General features: G+C 38.2%; 1 protein-coding gene across 32 annotated transcripts in view; it reads right to left on the bottom strand.

The window, feature by feature from the left end:
- NRXN1 (neurexin 1) overlaps positions 1-25,691 on the bottom strand; it is a 674,266-nt gene that overhangs the window by 344,895 nt on the left and 303,680 nt on the right. For all 32 annotated transcript variants that reach the window (XM_032103140.1, XM_032103136.1, XM_032103158.1 and 29 more), the window contains 3 exons: positions 16,559-16,681; positions 11,613-11,994; positions 10,892-11,082 (listed from right to left, as the gene is read on the bottom strand). In XM_032103140.1, coding sequence (XP_031959031.1) covers positions 10,892-11,082; positions 11,613-11,994; positions 16,559-16,681 — 696 coding nt within the window. The remainder of the gene's footprint in view (positions 1-10,891; positions 11,083-11,612; positions 11,995-16,558; positions 16,682-25,691) is intronic.

Below are 25,691 nucleotides of genomic sequence, written 5' to 3'. Positions count from 1 at the left end.
TGATTTTTTAAATGTATTCCTGAAAAAGTCTCATTTTTCTCATGGGAATCCTGATTTTCTTTAATTTATGAAGGAAAATAGCCAATTTACATAAAATATGTGTCAACTCTCATAGGCAAAGTTGCAGGTAGTAAAGAAATGGGTGAGGTAATACAGTGAACCAAGATTTCCTTCTGATCACTGGAGAAGCTTCAAATAAAACAGTTATTTAAAAGCAGATCTCACAACTCTCTTCTTTCTTGTATTAGGAGTCAGTGCACAGATTTATCTCCTTTTTGTTGGAGTGGGAGGATTGTTTCCTCTCTTTGTTTTTCTGAGGCCAAAAAACCCAAATGTGCTGCAGGCATGTTCTCACTGGCACGTTCATGGCAGGCCAGAGGAATCAGCTGGAAGGCAGCACTTTCAGAGCTAGACCTGCTCATGGCAATGATGGTACTGCTCAGTTATGCCATAAGCACTGATAAAGAGAAGATTTTAGTGGGTTTAACTTGCATCTTTTACAGGTACTGCAGATCCTCGTTTATTCCAAGAGGATCTTTCCTATTTACACCTATTTATCTCTTTTCTGACTTAGAGCTGATTCGTGCTTTAACAACAAGTAAATTTAACACAGAAACAAATTGCTAGCTAATAAATTAACCCCAGTTCTCAATGTATTCATTATTGGTATCACACTATGCAAAAGCACACAGAACACCACACAACAGTGAGTCACACACAACTGTTGGTAAAACAAATGCCAAGTCCTCCTGTAATAGCTCATCTTTTTTTATCCCAAGCCTCTGCATTCCTTCAAAATAAGAACTTTGCAAATGCTAAACCAAAGAAATGTAAAACAAAGATTGAAGATGCTGTTCTATTTTCTGAATAACTAAAAGAAGTTATTAAGAGCTATTATCTGGCACTAGGGACATTGCTGACAGGTCACTTCATAGACTTTTCTCCTTTCCTGAGAATTCTTACATGATACATGCTGGTGGGCAAAAACTATTAGCTTCATGTAACAGCTACCATTGTCTTCAAACATAAGTAGAGAAAGAATTGTTTTCCATGTGTTTATAATGGTAACAACATAAGAATACTGCTCAGGTGTGACTGGTGCACCTGGACCCCTTAACCAGGCCAGCAGTAGTTTGGTACAGGAGATTGGTGACATCAGGGAGCAAGTAGTTTAGCCAAGATGTAGTTAGACTTCTTTACTCTCCTAGACCTGTGTGCTTTGTGTACTTATCTGGTGTTCATTTCTTGAACACCTTTGTTGACAAGAAATGAAAACCATTCATTCAAATATTGTTCCATGTAAAAAAAAATAAGGAGGAATTAAAACAGTGGAGGGAATTGTGGCTTGACTTTTTCGTAACCCATAAAGACAACATCTCATTTTTATATAGCTGACCAAAAGCATCTTCAAATCCATCATTCTCTCCAAAAGCAGACATTCTCTCCCCCAATCTCTTGTTGTGCTGCTGGTTTTAAATATACTGTCAGCTATTCTCTTAATTTCCCTCTCACTTTGGAAGAAGTTGCTCTGTCATGTTTCTAATGTCACATTGCACTAAATCACCATCGTGGCTAGGAATGAGAGTTCTTCGTGGTGTACTAGAGTGGTGTTACTCCCCAGGAAAGAGATGGATAGCCCTGGCATGCCACGGTGGATTCTGAAAACACAGCAGGCATCTCCACAATTCCTTTATAAGACACATGAAAATACAAAGGAACATCTGGCTGCGGTGAAGCCAAGGTGTCAGGCATACTTTTTTCCAAATATGCTATTTCAAAATGATCAAGCATACAGCAGCTTCTTCCCTCAGGCAGGCAAAGAGGATGGAGGACTGTAAAGGCTGAGAAATGCCATAGGGAAAGTCTAATCTCAAAAGAAAAAAGTGCTCACTTTATTCCAGTCCCTCCTAAAACAGACGAGCTGCTGTTACCAGATCAATAGAAATCGCTTTGTAGTATATTAATAATTGCACTACAAAGTACATGGGGAACTCATCCTAGGACAACCCACACAATCCCAGCTCACAGTATTTTTGAGACAACTGAATTGTGAAAATAAATTACTCTGCACAAGCTGAATATGCACTGACTAAAAGAACAGACACCATCCTGGTCTTCAAATCTCGAAGGGCTGTTGTCTCAAATGAAAATGTCAGGCAGGCATTCAGATGTCTTTGACATTCACTGAAATATGGGAACCTACCTGGCCTTGATGACCTTCCCACCTCCCCAGTGTACAAGAGCACCCACCTTTTGCACATTTACTTTGTGCAATAGGTGGAGCACAGCGGACACTTTTCTTTCAAATGGGGGATTTCAGCACACGATTTAGAAAAGGAACTGGGCCTGAATAGTGGATGAGTGCTCATTCTAGAGTGTCTCCTCACCTTCATCAATCCTGAGTAAACACTTGCTCTTTGTTCCATATCAATAAAATGTTTGGTCCTTTTAAAAATGTTGATGAGATATAATTGCTCTTTTTTCATAAACCAAGAAGCCCGCTGTGATCATAGCCCATTAATAAACTGAAGAACAGTTGACAAAGGCTTAAATGATGCATCTACAGAGCTTCTGCAGCACATACGCTCCAGCATATGGCTTTTCAAACCCCCTTTGCAGCAGAGAATATGCACTTTGCTGTGCATTCACAGGCCTGCTTGATGCTAGAGCAAAGCATGACTGAATTTTGTCTACCACTTCCAAGGGCACTTGAGGGAGGACATGAAAATGTAAACTTAGTGTTTTATGTCCACTTACTTCAAAGAGTCCATTCTGTAGCTTCAGTATTGATTTGTGGTTGATGTCTTTTGGTTTTGATGTGATTTTTTTTTTTTTTAAGAAAAATAGTCTTTTCAAATATTTGTCCTGTTGGAGTGATTAATTCTATCACTTTTAGACCCTCTCTCACCTAAGGAGGGAAAGGGTGGCTAGTTTACTTGTCCAGGCTCTGCTGAGTTATCTGTCCTTTCAAATACTTCAGGCAAGAGGCTGTTTTATGATGTGACAGGTGGTGGCTTTCATCTTTCACATTCCCTATACTGATAACCAAGCAAGGCAAAATGTTTACAGGCAAATAAAAAAAAAAAAAAAAAAGAAAAGAGGAATTTCTAGGTTAGCAAGTCACTCTTTTAGGAAGGAGTGTAGAAACTGATCTTTTCACCCCAATTCTACACTGCTTTCAGTATCTTGCTTGAATACACCATTAAATGTATTAGAAAAAAAAAAGAAAGAAATCACCAGCACTGAAATGCTGACATTGTGGATTTTCTTCAGGCACCCTTATTGGCACATAGTACATATTGTAGTTATTTGTCAAGAGAATTGAACTTTGAAGATATTTCTTCCCTTGACTGATACTTGACTTTTTACAATTTCATTGTAGCACTGCCCCGTAGTCCACACTGACAGAAAAAAAAAAAAATGCAAGGAGAATTAAGAGGTATAAGAAAGAATTTACAGTTGATGGGTGGGCCAGGAACAGCATCTTACAGTTTTCACTTGCCACCGATTTCCACAGCAGTCCAGAGTGGAGATAGAGCTGCTGCTTCACCTTTCCCCAATCTCCTGGTTCCATCACATTACACAGAACTGCACTGAAGGCTTTTCATACTCATGCAAATATTCTTCTGCCTAGAAACTTTTTCTTAGGGCTCTGCTAGATGTGCTGTCCACTTCTGCATGCATTTCTTGGTGCTCAGATTTCATTCTTACTACAATTTCTGTCTCACTTTAGTACTCCTCAAGGATCACACAAATGTGCCTATGTTACACAAGCAAGTAAAGGTGGTGTTTAAGAGACAGCAGCAACACAACAACGTCCTTGGGAGAGAAGTTTTGAATAGACAAAAGGAGATACTCAAGAAGTGCGTGCTCACATCTGAAGATTTCTCCAGGTTAAAATCCACCATTTCCCCAGAAATTCTGTTCTCAAGAAATGTTTTTTCCCCAAACAAGAAACAGTTACACAAAAACATTTATCATTTTCCTGACAATAAAAATCCTCAGATTCCCCACCGCTTTATTCCTCTCTGCTTGTTTTTACCCCCACTAAAGACTAGATGGAGAGCACTGGCATTGAAAAAGATTAAACAGATGTAAAACCAAAGCAGTCTGCTTGTGCAATGGACTGTGAGGAAAATTGGTGATGCATGTTAAATGGTAAATAATAAAATCTAATTGCCATATAAATGTGCGTGGCAATCCATCTCCCACATAATCAATGCTAGGCCAATTACTCTGTGTGAGGGGGATGGCTGTGGTGGAGAGGTGAGGCATTCAAGCACATCAAATGTCCTTCATTTCTTGCCTGTTCTGGCCACTTTTGGAGATTGTATACACCTGAAAAATGGACAAAATCTAAAAAAGCTAGCATTTGCATGGCATAGAATAGTCAGATCTCCCTTCCTCCTGCTATAATGTTTTCACTCTCTGCTTTTAACAGCCAACACATGCTCTTAGCAGAGCCTGCTTTCAAAATAGTGAGGAATTCCTCTTTCCAACAGACACACTAGACCTCAGAGATCATAATCTACAAAACTCTTCCTTTGGGAAATAGTTCAGGCACAATTCTCCACATAAAGCTACCAAACAGCTGAGATGTTAAACGTTCTCCTTTTGAATGGAGGCTTGCAGAGAGTAACTTTTTTATACGCTATTACTTTTGATCAAGACAATCACATTCAGACTCTGAGGACATTCCATGAAGCTGCCTTTTTGCAAAAAGGACTGTTCTGTTAAAATACCAAGGTTAATGAGGGTTCATGGCAGCACATTTTAAAACAAATTTAGGATGTGCTTCTTCAATCTGTGTATCTGTGGGGGGACTAGGATGCAGTGGAATGTATTTATACTAAATATGCAGAGGCTTTGGTAAGTTTCAAGAGTATACATGTTTCCTGTATTATTCTTAACATAACTTTTATTTGGTGTTCCAGAAAGGGCTTGAATGAAATTTCACAATCACCAGGAGTAATAACCTGCATGTCAAACAGCTGTAGGAATGTAGGCAAATCTATTCACTCATAAATGTATGAAAGACTGAGAAGAACAGGGGAGAAGCAGAAGAAAATAAAAAACCTTCTCACCATGTCTGACAGCCTATTGCATTGTTGACTTCACAGTACAAGCTCTAGAATATCTTTATTTAATCTAGAACTACTGGAATAGATTTTCAATTTTTTTCCCTGTCTCATAGTTTTGGCAATTTGGGCACAACTTCTGAAGCCTTAGCACTATCAAAATTATTTTTACAACCTGGTAGACAGCATTGCTGTTTACAAGCAGCATGTGAAAAATGGCAAAGAAAGGAGGATAAAGGAATTCCCATTAGACCAGGTTGTCCAATGATGTATTGTTATCTACTCCTAGAACTTTGTTACATAGGAAACCTCAAAGAAGAGTTCTCAGTTTTAAGTCCCTTGTTTTTCCTCTGTACAGAGTCTGCTTTCCTACATTATCAGGAAGACAACAGCTACATTTGCTATTATCTACTCCAATAGGTCACACTGAGAAGATCTATTTGCTGCTGACAGTATTTGGAACTCTGTATTTGGAACAGAACATTATTTCTGCATGAAGAATTCACACCCCACTGGCAAGGTCATTACATTTAGCTCACGCATGATTATTTGAGAAATTTAAACATTAATACTTGCTCATTTGTACAATGTTTCTGTGCTTCTTAAAGCTTTGTTTCTCTAGTAATAAAAATATAAAGGATCACTGCTGTTGATAGAGACCTTGCAATGTAGAGAAAAACATATAATGAAGCAACAAAAATAACTGCCTCAATATAAAACAACAGAGAAAAATATTACATGAAAGTGAAACAATTTCAATTTCCATTCCTGAAACAGGAATTCCTCATTATGATCCAGACCAATTTAGCTCAGCATGAATAACCTACTTTGACAGGCAAATGAAATATCAATAGATTAAGGGACTATTACAAATCATCAATGAATATGCCAGGCTAGTAGACCTACAGATAATTTAGTTAATTGCATTCAAACTTTACAAGGATGAATTAATTGCCAAGCGAATATTTATGCACATTGAAGAACTATAATTTGGTGCATTTGTAAAACCACTGAGGTGATACCAGAAATAAATATAACTACTTTTCTTTTAGGTGCTTCAATCTAGTCTGTTTTCACAGTATGGGACAAAACAGCAAATGAAAAAGCAAACATAGATAGAAGCAGCAGCCCTATCTCATAAGAATAAAGGAAGCCAAGGGCCAGTGAGGAGATAGAGAAATAAAAGCAACACTGACAACAAGAGTTCTAGACAGGTTATTTTATTCCAGGCAGGCTGATTCTGATGCATGCTCTAGTATGGATAGCATTTTTTTGAGGATGCAGTGATATAACAGCACAGGAAAAACACGACTTACAATGGGCTCTAAAACTGACATTTGGGAAGGCCACATGAAAGATGATGACAGTGGGACAAGTTGAAATTATGAATGTCAGTTCAAAAAAACAGGTCTTGACATATGAAATGATGCACAGGCAGTAAAAGTTAACCCATAAATATTGAGCTGTGTAGGATTTTTATTTTCAGAATGGTGATTTCCTACTAAAAAAAATGTAGTTAGCCCAATATCAAGATTAAGATGACTGCAGATCATCTTAGAGGATCCAGCATATCTGCAAATAAGTTCTGTGATCTGGAAAGTTTAAAATTGGATTGGATACTGAAGTACTGAAACTACTAACTCATACAAAAGTTTGTAACTACTTTTTGTCCAATCTAAAATAACCGAGGCATTCTTTACCTTCTCGTTTGGTAAGAGTACAGTATATCAGCTTCTCATTTCAATTTATAAATAATTAAAATGCTAAAATATTTTAATTTTCTGATGGGTCTTCCAAGAGAATTCTGATTGGATTTTTGCAGGGTTTTTTATGCCTGCTGTTTAAAAATGTGTGTGAAAACTTTGGGAATTAAAATATTGCCTATATGTGTAGGAAAGAAGCAAGAGGAAAGTTAAACCCTGGTTGGTAAGTGGATACAATGTGTTCTTGAGGACGTCCTCCTCCTTGGAAGTAGATCATGCATCTTTAAGTACTTATAAAATAAAATAGTTTCTGACAGAACTACAGTTTCCCATACCACAGGAAAAAAATTGTGGAGGGGGAGAGACATTATAGATCTTGTAAAAGTCACAGTCTAAGCAAGGGAGACGCCTTTTCTTTGGCAACAGTGAGGAACAAGACTCATAGAATGGTTTGGTTTGAGTTCTGATGCAGCCCAAGACACAGTTGGCTCTCTGGGCTGCCAGCCCACGTGGCTGGGTCATGCCCAGCCTCCCATCCACCATCACCCCCAAGTCCTCCTGGGCAGGGCTGCTCTCAATCTGTTCATCCCTCAGCTTGTGTTGACAATGCAGGTTGCCCCATCCCAGGCGCAGCACCTGCTCTTGGTATTATGAGAGTACAATGGGCCTACTTCTTGAGCTTGTCCAGATGCCTCTGGATGGCATCTCATCCTTCAGGAGTGTCAACCACATCATTCAGCTTGGTGTCATCAGCAAATAAACCGAGGGTGCCCTCAGTCCCTCCACATCATTAATGAAGACATCTAATAACACTGCTCCCAGTAAGGACCCCTGAGAGACACCACTTGCCACTGATGTCCATCAGGACTTTGAGTTGTGGACCACCACTGGATGCAACTGTCCAACCACTTTCTTATCCATCTATCAATCGACTCATGAAATCCACCTCTCTCCAATTTGGAGAGAAGGGTGTTGTGGCCATGTCAAAGGCTTTACAGAAGTCCAGATAAATGACATCTGTAATCTCTCCTAGTCCACTGATGTAATCATTCCATCAAGAAGTTAAATTCCATTTTCACTTGTTTTTCTGTGCCTTTTGAGGCTACTCAGACCCCTCAGAACATCAGAGCACAGCATCAAGTACAACAAGAAAGAATTCCCCTCCACCCAACTCTTTCAGGCCTTGAATTGCAGCCATGCCAACCATCTAAGCTATCCTGAGAGCAGGACAGGGAATCTGCTCATGAAATATATGAAAGGAAATTTGCTGTGTAACTGTGTTGGCAGGCTTGAGCTGCACTGCTTTTGCTGTTCAGACTCATTTATCTTTACGGGTTATCTGCTAGAACTGCACCTCAGCACACTTCGCTAATTTTCCCTGCGAGGGAAAATAACACTGTTCTTGGAATCCAAACACAGAATTATTTTCACTCATTTATTTGTCTCCAATTTATAATTTACCCATCTAATTACCGCAATAATTAGGCTGCAGGATGTAATATATGTGTTTCCACAGGTAGCTGCTGAAATTGTACCAGAGGTTATGCAGGGAACCGATGTTTGTGATAATGAACTTTCTGTGTTACATTGCCAAATCCTACACCCAAAAGGAAACATATATTGGAAATTCTCTCCTATACTTTCATGGCAGCTGTCTGCTTTCCCAGACAACTTCCATGCTGTGCAGGCTTGACAACACAATCTGTGTCTTATCTTTGTGCTGAATTCACTGTGTATTTGCAAAAACCCACATACAGAGGGATTTCTTTTTCCAGGATCAGCTTGGATTTCAAAATCAGAAATTGGTAACTCTGCAATTACTCAGAATGGCTGCAGGTTCCATACTATCTGCACACATTAATATTTTACCTAATGATAACTCTGGTTAAGCAGAACTATTGATACCAGTAGCAGGAAGTGTAATTTTGCATTTGCTTTGTTGCTAAGGCTAAAATAGTACAGGACAATGAATTAATTGTAACTATTTATATCAGGAAAGTTTATGGAGTGTTTATAGCACAACAGAAATATGTCATTGTTAGAAACATTGATGTAAAATAGAAAAGAAGCAACTACAGGAGACTATTTCTACTAAATACAAAGGAAGGAAAAACAGTAATGAAAGGCAATTTTTTTCTCTCTTTTAGCCTGCTGGCTAAAAAGTATCAGCTTGAACCCCCTCCCAAATCCAACCAAAATTCTCATGATATATACTGTGCCATATTTAAGGGAAGATGACTGAGTAAAATTTGGTGTAACAAATTTAAAAAAATAAAATAAAATGAAGCATACTATTATGAGGAGACAGAGGTTGAGGATTTGTGTATGCTAGACCAGTTTTAGAGAGGTGCTTGCTATCTATTTCTGCACGAAACACGTCAGGCTTGTTATTCTTTTACCATCCACATTCCCTGGGTGGTGAATTACAGAAAATCATCTAACACAATTCACCTTCCTCACTTCAAATCTCAGTAGGTTTTTTCATGCTCCTCATTTCTTTTTCTTTCTTTCTTTTTTTTTTTTTTCCCAAAGGAATTCAAGGTTAGAAAACGCGACAGCTATGGATACAGTTTTTACTTCAAAAGCGCAAGGCGAAAGTAGCATTTTCAAAGTGCAGCGCACAAAGGGATGTTGGATTTTGCCGATTGCCCTCGCAATGAGCCTTCCCTGGGCAGCGCGTTCGGTGAGATCACAGCGCTCTCTAGTGCCTTCAGCGAGCACATGGAGCGAGCTTGATCTGCTCTCCTTCAATAAAGCGGCACACCAAAGACACGCCACAATCGGTTTGCAAAATATGTCGAATGAAAGGGCTCTGTTAATTATCAGCTCGCAACAGGATTGTTTTTTTTTCCTACCCATGCCTGATTTATCTACTAGGAAAAAAGCCAAACATATTGAAGACATACACATATGCATGAGTAGTACTTGCCATCTTAAAAATGTCAAGGAACAAGGTGGATGCTTTTTCTACAGCACCAAAACCAATGCTGAAATTTTACACTGTCTCAATAAACAAAACAATAAACAAAATCGATGATGTTTAACAGAATGCAAACCCCAGAAATAACACGGCACAAATTTCAAATGCTACTTTACGAATGGAGTGTGAGCCATCCAAAAAGCTTTATCAGAAATGCTAGGTTTATAAATAAAACAATCTCTTACTGAAGATTATGACATATCAGGATACTGTTTTCACAGTCTTTCTTACAATCTTAATAGCACTTTCAAGTGAGGCAAACATGTAAAATATCACAAAATCCAGCATAATTACCAAGGTCAGCTCATTATCTGTGACTCAGAGGCAGTTAAAAGAAAATCCAGCAAGGAATAAGCTCTTGATGGAATATTAATATCTACTTTGAACATCCTGGCTTTTGAAATATCATATTTCTTTGACTGTTATGAACTTTCAGTTTTCCTTTCAAGAGCCTTCTTAAAGAATGTTAAAATATACAGTACTTTTCCACATGATCAGAACATATATTCTTATGTCTGATTAGGTAGTCATTATTTTAAAAGTATATTTACTTATACATCCTTCCAAAAAGATATTTTCCTCAGATGCAAGTTAGCTTTTCAGAAACCCACCCATAGAACTCATTACTATCACTTATTTTAAAATATACATATATTTATAAAAAATGGATCTTTAGAATCTAGCTGGATGTATAACATGTAGGTTTAATGCTATAAAACAAAGTTTACCCACCTGAAGTCGAAATTACAATACATTACATATTTAGATGAGTATGTTATGCCACTTGTATAACTTATGTTCATGTAAAAGACATTGTAGGCTTCATTTAATCCCCCAACTATCTTTTGGTTTATATGGGCCACTCTGTGTTATTATAATTTCCTACTTATTTTTTTTTATTCCCATGGGATCTCCACATGTTTAAAGTTGTACCTACCTGTGCAGAACTAATACTAAATTAGCATTGTCGGGTTATGATGATGTTATCTCTTGTGATAATATAAATTATTATAAAATAAATGATTTCATACAATATTAAAAAAATATATCGTACTTTACATCCATTATTAATTTGTTTATCATTCTGTAATGGCCCTCACTGTAGATTACACAAGAATAACTGTACTTACTTTTGAGATCTAAATTTCTGGCTCCTGCTGTGCTCTGTGTTGTGATTTTAGTGTCAATCTTTACAGTGTGTAGGTTGTTGGTATCCCTTGATATCATTACATTATGCCACTGGTTGTCGTTCAGAGGTTTATTAGAACTTCCCTTGATGAGGTTGGCACCGTTTCCCAAGTCAAACACATAGTGTAAATACCTGGGAAAAGAGAAAAAATTGGAAAAGTTTCCTTTTTCTTTACATGGCAAGGGGGCACTAATTAATATGTCTAATATTTTCTATTTGCTTGTACTCCTCAGCAGAGCTGGCAAAACCAGAAGACAACAATGAATGCCAGATGGGGAAGCAACTGTCATTCCGAGAAATTGCCACTCGTTTGGATGAGTTGAGGTGCAGTCCCAAGTTTCTGGAAAGCAACGAGCACTCCATGTACCAAGACATGCATACATACTTGGAGAGAGAACAAGAGGGAGGCTACAAACTAGTACTTCTTTGTGGTAAACACGAGAGAAGTTATACCTATTATTTACTTTCATACATTTCAGGCATCTAGCTTCATCTGAAAGAAAGAGTCACAATAAAGCACATGAAGTTCAACATGAAGAAGCATTATCAATCACATCTATCCAGTCAGAAAAAGGATTGGCATCCTAAACTTTCCCCTGTATTTCCTCCTGCACATACATTTTGAACGGACCGGTTTTGTCGTTACGCTAATCCATACATACCCTTTCACTAATTCAACCACAATGAAATCATTGCCATCGCCACTGTTAAAAAGTATCAATCCATCCAGGGAGGTGGTTTTGAACTGGAAAAAAAGGTGCATAGATGTGTACGCTTGTAGCGTGGCCAGTGCCACATAACTTGCTTTTGTTTTAAAGGTTACAGGGTCTGCTATGATGTTCCTGAACCCAAATCTTGCATTTAGCTCACAATAATCGATGTCTCCATTTTTACACAAGTCAATGTATGCCATGCCATTAAATGTGAGACTCTGCAGATGCCCAATAAAATTAGAAGGCACAGAAGACAGGTAGCGCCGTTCTGTTATTATTCCTGTTTCTATGTTGTGGAATTCCAGTCGTGTGTGATCGCCAGCCATTTGACCTTTAAACAGCAACAAGAAAACACGTGTTAGTGTCTGAAATGGGAGGTCAAAAAGCACATCATGTGATTAAGTATCTGCAATAATTTCACACTTCTCAGAATGTGCAAGGCCAATTCCAAAGGGAATTCTTCTAAATTCATCCTAATTACTGGTAAATCCAGGAGCCTTTAGCACATTTGGATAAGGCCAACAGCAAGATCTCTAAACTGAAACAGTTTGCCAGAGTATATTAAACTGCCAACAAAATCCCTCACTTTAGTGACACTTAACCAGATGTGGGGTTTTACTATAAGCAAGTACATTTACTTAACATGAGGAAGACAAAGGCCAACCTCTGAGCCAAACTGACAATATGAGAGTTTCATGAAAGAGAAACAGAACAGCTTGAGGGATATTATTCCATGTGCTTTGCTTCAACATGCATGATCTGACTAGAGGAAGGAAGGATTCCTGTTTCCGCTGTCTTAGGTTCATTAATGCTGGCCCTGCTGCAAAGCCCTGTGCCACAAGAGTGGACAGCTGCTTGAAAGGAACTGGCTTTGTATCATGGGGATAAACCATGGGAGAAAGGGCAGAGCCCAAGAGATGGGCTGAGTAGAAAGCCTTCAGGAAGGGTGCACGCCAGTGTTTTGTAATCCTGGAAACAACAAGAGACTTGCTTTTGTCAGAAAGGTGGCCAAAAGCAAGCCCCACAGCTGCCTTTGAGTTCTCTCTGTCATGCAAGGACCCCTGCAGAGCAAGAAGCCTGAAATCTGCTGACTGTAGAGCTAATCTGGAGGAAAGGATCAGCACTGCCAGAGTACACTGCATACAGGTCAGGTAAGTTTTTAAGCTAGTTATTAAATACCTTACCCAGCACATCAAAATTGTGTTCACGGAAGTGTTCTTTTTTCTGACAGAACTTCCAATTTTTTCCATGCTGATTTTAAAGAAGTAGGTCAGTATTTTCACAGGGCTGATTCATGGTCACATTGTGTGGAAAACCAGCTTTTATTACTAATGAATTTCACCTCTTAATGTACCTTTTGCAAACCATGGCCTAGATTCTCCAATTCCTTAGCTGTATCATGTCTCTCATGAAGTACAGAGAAGGTGAAGAGCAGACCTAGTCAAGCTGAACTAAATTCTGGCATAAAGCTGCTCTAATTCAAGTTCCCACTGTGGCAAAGCTGTTGACAAGACAAGTTCTCTCTGTCCATCCTGAAATATACTCTTCCAAGAGAGAGTGTGAGCACTGCCCCAGGCTGGACATGTCAGAAGTGGTGCACAAAGCCTGGAGGAGGCTGACACAGCTGTACCTTTGTGGGTGTCATAAGGAAGTGTCTGTAGACATGTGTGTGACAGGGAAAAGACAAGGGAAAGAGAAATGTCGATATCTGGGATTTGCCCAGGGAGATGAAGTCATGAGCAGGTTAAGTCTCAGCACTGAGATACAACTACAGGCATCAGTGAAATTACAGGCACAAAAATTGCTCTAATAATTTATGAGAAATATTTACAAGTAGCTTACTTGGCTTCAGGATGAGTTCTGTATGAGAACTTACTCTTACTGGTGTCATTGAACAGCACCACCACCTGGGATCTGCACTCACGGGACTGAGCACTGCAGCACCTTAAACCCCAGGGACAGTCTTCTTGATGTTCTTGTTTCTAAACATCAGCTCTGAAGATACCACTTGCCCTGAATGTATTAAGCAAAAGTGGGTTCTTCCTTGCAGTAATGAGTCAGGGAGCTGTCTTGGAAAATGCCAAATGTGTAATTTTGCTGGGACAAGAGCTGTATGTTGGATCACAGCCAAAGAGCTGAGGATCAAGTTTTAGAGAGGAACACTATGTATTCCAGTCCTGTATCCCTTCAGATGGCATTGCATTAATATCATGGCATAAATCCACTGAGCTTTGGCCTGTAGCACAGTATCCCCACTACATTAAATGTATTTCTTTCTTTGAGCATAGTAATAAAAAAGTTCCTGAATCTGGGCTCACATCCCAAATCTCCCTCTGACATTTCAGTTCTACAAACATGCAAACAGGACTTGAGACTTCACATAATGCTCCACAGGATTTGTAAAAGCAGCAATGAAGGAGAAGAGAGAGAGTGTAATTTGTACTTACAAGGTTGGGAGTTTGGGGGTTTGGTGGTGGTTTTTGTTTTTTTTTTTTATTTTATTTTTTATTTTGTTATCTTTTTCTTTTTTTTAATTTATCCAGTTTGTGGAAAAACACCATACAAAAGGCCAATTGAATTTCTGTTCATAACTATAAGCTGTTCTGTTATCCAACTTTAGTGACTTTCAATCCACTTTTATTTTCTATACAGTTTTAGAAAATAAGGTGCATCAGGGCGGGAAGTATTTAAACTCTTCTATGACGAGTAATTTCTTCAAAACCACCCGCATGACCTTCAATGAAAACTTGTTATGACTCTGAATTATATTATTTAACCATGCACACATTATGCATTTGTCAAAGAGAACCAACTCACAAATGACTAAGTAGTATTTCATAATCTGTAAAAACTGGAAAGTCAGGCTGAATTATTTAATGGCTTTTCCTCCAGTTTAAGCTTTCTAGATCTGATGAGGTTTCTTTCATATACGACAGGAAATGGAATCAAAAAAGGAAAACACAATGTGTGGTGGGAAAAAGCTGGAATTTTTAGTAGGAAGCCCTTTTCTTCCTTATTCTCCTTATAACACTACAGTGACCTTTCACAGGAAAAATGAATGGGTTAAATTTTAACCAAATTTCTGATTGTTGGGACACCTGAAGCAAAGTTTTAAGCAATATAAAACAAGAATGCTTTAATCTCATATGGCAACTCTTTCCCTACCCTTTCAAGAAATTCAAAGCTACTACACATTAAATTCTAATACATACATTTGAAATTTAAACTTGTAAAGGCTTTTAAAACACTCAGTGTTGAAAAAAACCTAAACCAACAAAAAAAACCCACCCCAAAAAAAAACCCCAAACAAAAAATCTCATCAGCTACACAACAATAAAGACTTTCTTTGTTGGAAATGTGATATTCCTGGCACTAACAGCAGATCACCCATATTTAAAGTTTGCTCTGTTTCTTCTCTTACACCAGTTCCCTCCTCACTGGTGAAGGAGACCACGGATTGGCCATGCAGATTCCTACAGGTAGTTTAGGAAGCTTAGGAAGTCTTTTTTTGTCTAAAATATTGGGATGACTTTCTCCCTTTGGATGAATAATATTAAGCATTTGTGGGTTATGCAAATGCAGACAACTTCCAGCTTGAAGCACTGAGAGGGAATTCAAGTCAACTGGCCAGTTTTTGATGCAGATACTGGGTTGTGGAAAGAATACAAGTGTTGCACCAGAAAACTGGACCCAGGCTATGTAACCTGTAGTATTTGTAAATTAGACCTCTGCCATGAATTGTGCATTTGGATCTTGCACTGGATTTTGATCTAAACAATTTCCACTATATTATAATCTGCCTTGAGTGGTAGTTGAAGCAGCCAGATGATAATATTATTCAGTATACTTCTACCCATACTATAAATTTATTATCCAAGAGAAAATAAATTATTTAGGCCATCTACATTCTTGGGAGAATGACCCTGGGCGTCATAACATACACACAGACTTCAGCTCTGGAAGATATATTGGTAATTTCTGATTCTAGAAAATATGTTCTTGCAACTATATGAATTATTTTTCAACCAGTGACATGACCCTCAGAGTTCTGCTGAGGTGAAAAGGGATTATTAAAGAAGGTACATGCCTCTTTAAAAAAAAACAAAACCAAAATCATTTAACTTTTTACCATTTTAACAAAGGTTAGAACCAATGATAAAAGTTGTTTAATGCTACACAAAACCAAAGGATAACTCTAAATAGCTAACACAAAATTAGGCACATTGTACTGTGCAAGGAATCAGGGCCAGAAGCCAGATCAGTTGCTATTAACAATATGTATGTTGTTAGCATACATGCCATACAAGCATTGCCTTGTACAGGACAAAATCAATGTGTTCTCTATTAAACTTTCTGATAATATAAATATAGAAATATATTTCTAACATCTGCTAGCATGCATGTCAGTTGTTTTCTTCCATCCTGACTGCTAGTATTTGAGAAAAACATGCCGCCTAATATATTGAGGACAGTTGATGCAAGATTCAAACCACAGTAGAATATCCTTCAAATGTTTATTAAATTCTTTCTTCCAGCAGTGGCTTAGAGTTTAGCCTTAACAATGTGTTGCCAAAGGCATTTTGCTTGCCTTCTCATTAGTGATGTATCAAATCACTCCTCTCCAATTACTGTATAAAAACACTCATTTAAGTCAGCACAAAATTTTTCTTTAATTTCAATAGCAAACTCAGAGCAACATTTACATCAAGTGTAATAACACACTTGTTGTACCAGCATTCCAAGATGCATAATATGGATTTTGAATCTTACCCAGGAAAAGAAAAAAACCATCTGTTTCCTTCAGCTAAAGCCATTTTACTTCCGTCATTTTTCTTTTTTTGTTTTGTGTTTCCCCCCAGCAAACATGGAATCATGGAATCACAATGGCACACTACCTGTCACGGCCTGCTGGTCATCCACCATTAACTTTAAACCTTTTCCTCGCCGCACCACACGCACTGTGTGCCACTCATTATCATTGAGGTTATAGCCAGCAAAAAGGGTTTCTGGGCCTTTGCCTGTAGGATATGCCAAACAGTCATTATGCAATCTTTAAAGCAGTTTACATGTGAACCTCACAGAGAAAGAGAGAAACAGAGAGACTGGCTGGGCAAATGTTAAAACTCACCAAAAGTCACATCAAGCAAGAAAATTACCAAGTATAAGCAAAATATAGAGCTACTATATACTGTATACTATAGAACTACTACATTAAAACACTTCTAATGTCTATTTAATTACGTAAGTACATTGTATACGCACCAGGTTTTCATAAATAGGCACAGTCAACATGGATTTAATTATTCACTTTTCAATCACATACAGGCCTTTAAGGAATGGGATTACTGAGCTAAAAGAACTTCAAGTATGGATTTACAAGACCGGATTTTTGCTCCTTTATTAAAAATAATTTGGTGGAAAATAAAAAGTGGTAAATGTGTGTGCATGTGCGTTATATTTTTCTTAATCTATGTCAACTCTCTGTTTATTTAGCATCTGTTTATTAGGACTTCTCAGAATATCATCTATTATCTGATCTAGATGACTTGCTAATAATTCCCACACAGTACCTTCTGATGTTAGTGGATCTTCATACTTTGCTTTTTCATTTAGTGGATATGTTTTTCTTGGGATCCGCTATTTTTGTCAGCAGTACAGCAAACACTTTTAATGCAAATTCTGTGTATAACACAATGTACTGGTGATAACTGAAGTATTCACAAACCTAGGAAACAGGATATCTTTAATGCCCAGGAAAAGATTTCTCGTAACAAAAGAATTATGGAAATTGTCCCCTGCACTGTCAACCAAGAAGTGAAAGAGAGAAAGAAAAATCCTGACTTTGTACTGTCACTGATAGGAATAGATGATAGACCAAGTGCTGAACCAAGTGATCAGAACTTATGTGGTGACTGTTCAAAAGGCAAAGTTAATCCACAATTAACAAATTACATTCTTGTAAAATAGAGACCTCTCTGGCCTGTTTTTCAGTTCCTGTGGCAGAACAAATGCTGCTGATAACTAAAAGTTGTCAATTAAATTCTGGACTCCTCTGTCCAAGAGAGACATGGAGCTCCTGGAGCAGGTCCAGTGGAGGGCTATGAAGATGATCAAGGGCTGGGAGCATCTCTCTGATGAGGAAAGGCTGAGGGAGCTGGGCCTGTTCATTCAGCCTCGAGGAGAGACACAGAGAGGGAACCTCATCAATGGCTGTCGGTGTCTGCAGGGAGGGGTCAGAGGATGGAGCCAGGCTCTGCTCAGTGGTTCCAATCAATGGAACAAGAGGCAATAGGCAGGAATTGAGGCATAGGAAGTTCCATCTGAATATGAGGGAGAAATTCCTTCTGTGCAGGTGACAGAGCACTGGAACAGGTTACCCAGATAGGCTCTGGATATTCCCCCCTCCCTGGGGATATTCAAGAACCATCTGGACATAATCCTGTACCATGTGCTCTGGAATGAAACTGCTTGAGCAGGGAGGTTGGACCAGATGCCCCACTGTGGTTCTTTCCAACCTCACCCACCCTGTGATTCTGTAAAAGAGACACATTATGAAATAACTTTTGACACAGAAGTACTGTGGTTACTCTGAGTCAGACAATTGCCTCCACTGTGTCCTTCCAGGTGACCGTATCCCATGTGTCAGTCTTGTTTTGAAAGGAATATGCCACTAGCTCTGAAACTCTCCCACATTTCTCTTGGGATTCTTTTCCATCCACCACAGGCTAACTGTGGTGGAGGAGGTCTATTAGTAAAATCAAAGCCTAAAATCAAAGCCTCTATGACTCCAGAACTGCACTGAGAGAAGAGGACGCTAAGAGCTTGATGTAGCTGTTCAGCATATTGGACAGTTTGCATGTCAGATGTTTCCTATCTTCTGTCAGCATTTTTTTAATTGCTTCTGGTTCATTGCCTTGCTTTTATATGCAGCCTTTACTATTTTGGGCATGCCAAGGGATCTCCAGGAAAGAAAATGCAAAGCAAAGGCAGTGAGATTCTCATAACACTGTTTCTCTGTGTCTCTGTATTGACACCAAGCTAGGAAAGGTGTTCAAACCCAGAAGAAGCAGATGATTGGGGTCAATTACCTGAATCATTCTGTTTCTTAAATGTTTGCTTTCTTTGACAAGACCGGTTTTGCATAAAGCTTAAGTGAATAATATTCTCTTTGAATGTGCTGATATAGATGCAGTGAGTAAAACTTTAAGCAATTTCTTTTAGGCACTTCAACAGAAGCAATTTCTACCTAGAGTTGGAAAAAGCAGATGGATTTATATAAAATGCTGAAATGACATGAGCAAAATCTTAGTGAGAGTCAATTAGCCTACCTAGTCATACGTCATTTAATATTATTGTAAACATATTCATACTTATTTGTTAGTCCAACCCCCCCTTTGTTTTTCAATTATTAAAGTAGTTGAACCACTTAGTCTCCATTTTCTTGCTTCAGATCTCTAAAAGACCTAAAAGCATATGCAATTTTAATTTACTCTCACATTAACAACCCTCTGTAGTGTCCCTTTCGTGTAAAGGTGCCTCAGTGTATATTAATATCAAATCCAACTTGGCTGCTCACATTTACAAGCAAATCTATCTATTCTCTTTTAATGGCTGGGGACTTGTAAGCTCTTCCTGTTGTAAAATTAAATGTGTGTTTTCCTATCAGTCTATTTTCCTTGCAAGAGTATTCCGAGTAAAAAAAAATCAGGTCAGCTGCCTGTTCCCACTGCACGCAATCCAAAAGAGGATTAAGGGGACCCCTGGTGAAAGGGCTATAAAAAGGACAAACCTTGGTATGACACACCATGGGGGCAGTGCACTGAAAAGAGTCCTGGTCTTGGAGAAACTATCCACTTGCATGGAAAGGAGACCTTTCTTTCCTCTCTAACAGAGAAGAAGGGCTTTTACTTTGTCAGAGAGAGTTCAAGAAATTACAAAATAGCCAGGTCCAGTGCCCAGGGATTGTGTATCTACCTGTCCCATCTTGCTGCATCTCTGCTAAGTGGAATAGTTTTCCATGGCAGCTGTAGAGGGAGACAAGGAAGGATGCATGCTCACCATTCCCGTGCTAATGCAGTGCTTGGGCTGCTTCCTGACAAGAAGATGCTTTCACACAGAAAAGCAGCAAATATGTTTGTGAGCAGAGTATTTTGGAGAAAACTGTCTAAATACTTAAACACAAAAACATGTAGGAATCCCTTGATACCACAAGACTACCAGAACTGCAGAAGAAAACTCTTAACGTACTTTGTTAAATGGCATCGGCCAACCAAAAACATAGTTTATATTAGTACTTTACTCACTGGCTTTCAAATATATTGACCTGAAATTAATTTAAACATCATATTGAGGTCATAACAGTACAGAGTCTTCTGCCCTGGTTATAGTTCTTATGGTGAATCTACTAGAAATTTGTATCTACTAAATCATTGGCTCTCTGGTCTCGCTCTGACTTTACACTGATGTGACTCCATTTAAATCACAGCAGCAGAAAGAGCTCTTAAATAAGTGTATTTAAATAAGAATTGGCATACTGTCACCTTTTTTTTTTTTGGCAAGGGGGGGAGGGGTGTTCTGGGCTTTAAAAAAAAATATTGTTCAATATCTCCCACAAGAAGAAAAGCAAGAGCCCCAACTAAGAGAAAAACATATATATAATTTTCAGGTTTTTTTGTTTTTCAAGGACTGATACTACTTTTCCAAACTTCTGTCTCTCCACTCCTATTTCCCACACTGACATTCCCCTGGAATTCATCTGTCTCTTTCTATACAGAACACAGTTATTTTGCTTCACATACCCAGCCAGCTCACTGGATCACTTTCTGAGCTACTCATTTTCTCAGATACTAAACTCTTAATCATAAACCTTTCCTTTCTGAGACCAGATGCAAACTGGAAAAAAAAAAAAAATCCACTAAGTGTCTCCTCTTGCTTAAGTATGAAATTTATTATCAATGTCTAGGTTCAGCTCTTCCCCTATTTTAAAGGCTTAAATAACTACTAGATTTTATGCATCCCTGGAGAAAATGGATAGTACAAAATAAAAGAAGTACTGGCACTTTTATGGCTACCACAATTTGCTCAGAGTCCATCACGCCAGTAAAATTTCCACATCCATTTAAAAGCAGATAATTGCTTGTATAACCAACTTTTTACAAAGCAAAATGCAGACTGTGCAGTCAGTCGATACAGGTACAAATCTTGATGGTGCAATTCATTATGAGCTAGGACATATAAAGCCCCAAAAATTCCCAGTTATATGTTTACTTTGGCATCCAAAGATGAGCTTACTTTGTTGTCAGCACCTCAGCTGGAAATTAACAGCCTTTCCAAAGTTAAAGGAAAAAAGTGTGAACCTCACAAAGAAAAAAAATCGAATTTCCAGTGCACTGAATGTTCTAAATATTCTCTAGAGATTCCTATTCTCTTTACTACCTTGTGAGGAGCTTATTCAGCCTAATTCAGGTCCTGAAGATTTGCTGAATTCCAACGAGTCAGTCAATTAACTTCAATATGCACAATTTTTCCTCTTATAGATATCTATCCTGTGGTACTATACTTTTAACCAACTATCTGAACAGAACTGATGATTTTGAAAGAAGATACTAGCTTTTGGCATTGTACCAAAACACGGTCAAAATTAGTTGTCTGCACCAAACACAGGAATTTGTTTCTCACAATGCCACCCACCACTACCAAGAAATGTACCAAAATGCTTGGAGCATTCAATGCTGCCATTAAAAGTAGATATGAAACACGAAATATAGAAAGAGGCATAGTAAAGAGAGACTAGCAAGGGAGACTGGGTGGTTCAGTGAATGCTATACTAACCTATGGAACCCAAGCCAGATACAGGCAAATCACCACTATTTATTTATTGGTCAGCATAAGAAGGATCAGTGGTTTCAGCCTGGTTTGCTAACAGAAAACTATGCATTCTACAGCTATCAGTTTCAGGTGGCATTTAGACAAAAAGCCATTTGGACAAGAAGACAAAACCCTGAGATCAATTCAGTTAATAGCAAATGTTACTTTAAGTCAGGGTTGTCAAGATTTCAGCTAAAATAATAAATATTTTACAATTCACCTTGCTATGTATAGAAAACTGCATGGCTCTAAGGGACACCTAAGAGTGTCATTGTAAATACCTGGTGCAGAACAAGACAACTCTGTGCCATCTCATTTATCCTGCCTTCCAGAGTAAATTTAGCATGCCTCTAACCCATGCTTCTGTTCCAGCACTCAGCCAGACTCACAGTCACTGTGCAAACCTCACGAGGCATCTGCATTTCATACCAGGCTGCAGCACAAATAGCTCAGGGGAGGCTCCTCCAGAGCAAGGTACAGAAGCAAAAGACGTACAGGGTAGGGCATCTTAACCTTCACTATCCTTTCTATGGCTGGCTGCAGAAACATTACTGGTCTTCCAAAACACTCATTAGCACAGCTGATCTTAAAATGGCAATTAATATAGTGACTCAACTGTATTTTAAATGACTGTGCCTGTATCATCCCAAAATTCCCTCACTAAACATGTTTCTTGCCAATAGGAAAATTACATTGCCTTTTAAACATCAGAAAAGTGTATCAGGTTATCATTTACAGCTAATTGATAAGATAACTTGAAAATATCTAATTGCAAATCAAAGAAATTTTGTCTACTGTATTTTCTGCCCAACAGACTCATATGGAAAATTCCACAAGAATAGCACATTCACTGGATTGTATCAAGAAAAACACATCAATCTTGCACTGCTTGATCCAAATGCTTCAGCCCACAATAGTTTTATTATAGGCAAAATTGCTTTTGGCAATTTGGGTAATGTATTGGCAGTTAAGGGTATTTTTATCCCTTTTTTTAAAATAAAATTTGACATTTCAGAAATTAAAATGAAGGAGATTGGAGCTGCTGGTATCATTTATTAGCCTTCATTTCAGCTGTAGAATAGATTTGCTCATATTCTTTAGAATAACAGGAATGTAATATTAAATATTGCCATTGAGGCATATCTATATTTCTCATATAGAAACGCACAAAGCTAAACAAGTTACTTTTGAAAATTCTGCTGGTTTCCCCTACATGAACAAACTACAAACAGACTGCATTCAATACTGATCTAGTTCACTAGCAAGGAGAAACAGCATACACAGTGAATTCACTGGGGAAGAAAAATCCATGGAAGGATATAAAAACAACCAATCCAGGAATCAAGCACCCATATCCAGCTCTGAGGACACAGAGTTTTCATTTGTCTGGTTCTTTTCTCTCTTTTCTCTAAATTCGCTTCCCCAGGCCACGGCGTGAGCTGCTGTGCATTTCCCCCCTCCCAGCTTTGTCTTTCTCTTGGAAGCTGCTTAATTTAGGGTGTAATATCACACATACTCATCCTTTTATCTCTTTTAAGCTGTGAGATATTCACTGTGACACAGCTGATGTCTAAACAGAGCCAGTGGATCTAGGTGGGAGGGTAGAATACAGATCTATTGGACTAAATTAAGTCTAAGGATTCTGCCAAGAAAGGTGCTGCTGATGAAACACTGTCTTGTGAAAGCCTATTCTCTACAAATAGGACCAGTACTCTATTTCAGCAAGATGGAGAAAGAAAGAAAAGCATCAGAAAGCAATAAACTTTAGAGTTACAAGTCTTGGCCTCCACACTTCCCTGCTAGAGCAAAGGATATGTAGAAGACAGACACATGCTCTCAAAATTGTGCCTTGCTGGTCAATTATTTGGTCTATAATAATTGGAACTGTATTTCCTGGAAAAAAAAAAAAAAAAAAGGTTTTGAAGTAGCAATTACAGCTCTCTGTGAGCTCCGAGCACATGAGAGGATAAAACTAGTTTTGTTACTGCATTATGAAAAGTCTGACCCATCTTACAGGCGTTTCTCAATGCATTACTCAAAACGTTTATGCATTTTAATTTAGTTTTGTAAGTCATCTATGTAAGCAAGTGAAACACAAACAGCCCTAAGGACATGTAATTTTCCTTCTTCTTGAAAATAATCAAAGAAAAGTATCTTTTAAAAGTAGCTGAAACCAGAAGGCAGCTAGATCCCTGTATTTTTAATGAGTGCAGTTTCTCTTTCATACCGTTCTCTGAGGATCACAAGGACCAGAAAATGTGCTAAAGGTACTAAAGGTTGTATGAATCTCCCCCAAGGCTGTGAACTAAAGCAAAGTCAATGAGCTTGAAAAAGATGGTTGTTGCTTTGTCAGCTTACTGCTGAATGCTCTGAGACAAATTTTCAGAAACTATGGTGAACCTGACAATTGGCTTTGCTGTAGGTGAGGTGAGCTTTCAATACATGGCAATTGGATGCTAATTTAAAGAAAACTTGTGTGAAAGATGATTTACTTTGTATTTACTCCATGTAAAGCAATGTGCGCTTGCAAGGATCGTGCAGCTTCACAATCACACTGCAAGGTCATATCCTACCTTGAATCAGGCTAAATTTTTTAAAGTGCACTCAAGAGTTAACAGTGTGAGTTGGCATTCAGCAGATTCATTTCCACAAACTACTTGTGTGGCTTTAATAAATCTTAATTTGTTTTCACATTAGCTTGATGTGGCTGCTGTGATGAAAAACTCCACAAACTTTAAGCTGAATACATTTGAGCATTTTTCTTTAAGTCAACACAAACGCTTTCAAGTCAGTATCTTTGGCTTCATTCTACCTAAGCTACTGCTCTACACTAGGAAAGGAGCTATTTCACAAGTCTTCTACCCCATTTGATAACTGAAATTATTTTTTCTTCAAATATCACCCACCATAAGCTTGTGTATTACACGAAAAAGAAAATGGGAAGTTTTAATCCCTTTAAAAGACTGAAATTCTCCCATGCAGGATTTTTGCATTACACTGAGCTTTCTAATTCTGAAAGCTTGCTTCAATGGAAAATTCTTTTTAGCTCTTACTTAACAAAAACTTTGTAAAACTGGCAAAGAAAAGAATGGCAAATTCATTGGGAGTTATTAGCGTTTACTTTTTCTGCTTCTATAAAAAGAATAGGATTGAAAAATCACGACAAATGATGTGGGAACTTGGGAACTCCTATGTAAAATAGTACTAAAACTGACATTAAACCCCAATTTTAAGGAGTATTGAAATTCAATTTTTTTAAAAGTAAATATTCATTGTTCAGATATGACTTTAATGGCAGCCAGAACCTCTAATATTCATTAATTCTCTATAAATTCAGAGTTCTAGCAATACTACTGGTTTTTGAGATTTGGCTTAAAGTAATGGAAAACAGCAATCCTAAGATAAATTCAAGGTAAGTTTCTCCTTTCCCAAGAAGAGTTTGATATTTACCTCAGCAGACTCATTATTCTGGTCTTGGCTACCAAACCAAAAGTCCCAAACCTTAAAAAAACACAGAGGCAGAAACATACATTTCCCTGTCCTGGATTTCCAGGAGCAGCAAGAACGTTCCCCTAAGTTTTCAAAGAAGTGGAGAGTAATACACCTGACAACCTCCATTTCCTTAGGCATCATCTCTACAAGTTTCTATTCAAACACAGTGCCCTCAGCTTCCAGAGGAATTTTGTTATCTTCTCTGAGCCCAAGAGATCTGGAGGAATTCTGACTTCACAGTAAAATAGGTATCTAAATAACTTTTATAATCTGGACCTTAATCGCTGTCATTCAGCTAAGAAGCAAACAAACAAAAAAGACTGAGAGACAAAGGTGCTGCAGGCAACAGATGCAGCTGATCTCCAGGTGTACCCTTAGGAGCCCGAAGAACCTGTGCTACTGCTTTCCACTTAAACCCAGTGAAGTAAAAATAACCTAACTTACAGCAATCTGCATAGAAAAAGTAGGTACACACTTGATTATTTCATTTTTTTTCATGGAGAGAATTGTAATATTTGTTGTACATTGGCTAGATGATAAGTGACAACAAGGAAGAAAAGCAGAAACAGCTTTGACCACACATCAGCCTGACATTCATATTGACTGTGCCCATTTATATCAAAACCATGGCTGTCAAAACTCGTTACATTTTAAAATATAAGTAAGCAC

This window comes from Corvus moneduloides, chromosome 3 (genome assembly GCF_009650955.1).
Source record: "Corvus moneduloides isolate bCorMon1 chromosome 3, bCorMon1.pri, whole genome shotgun sequence".
NCBI classification, from domain to species: domain Eukaryota; kingdom Metazoa; phylum Chordata; class Aves; order Passeriformes; family Corvidae; genus Corvus; species Corvus moneduloides.
Note: the sequence above shows the minus strand (reverse complement) of the source record. Positions and strands in the feature narration are given on the sequence as shown.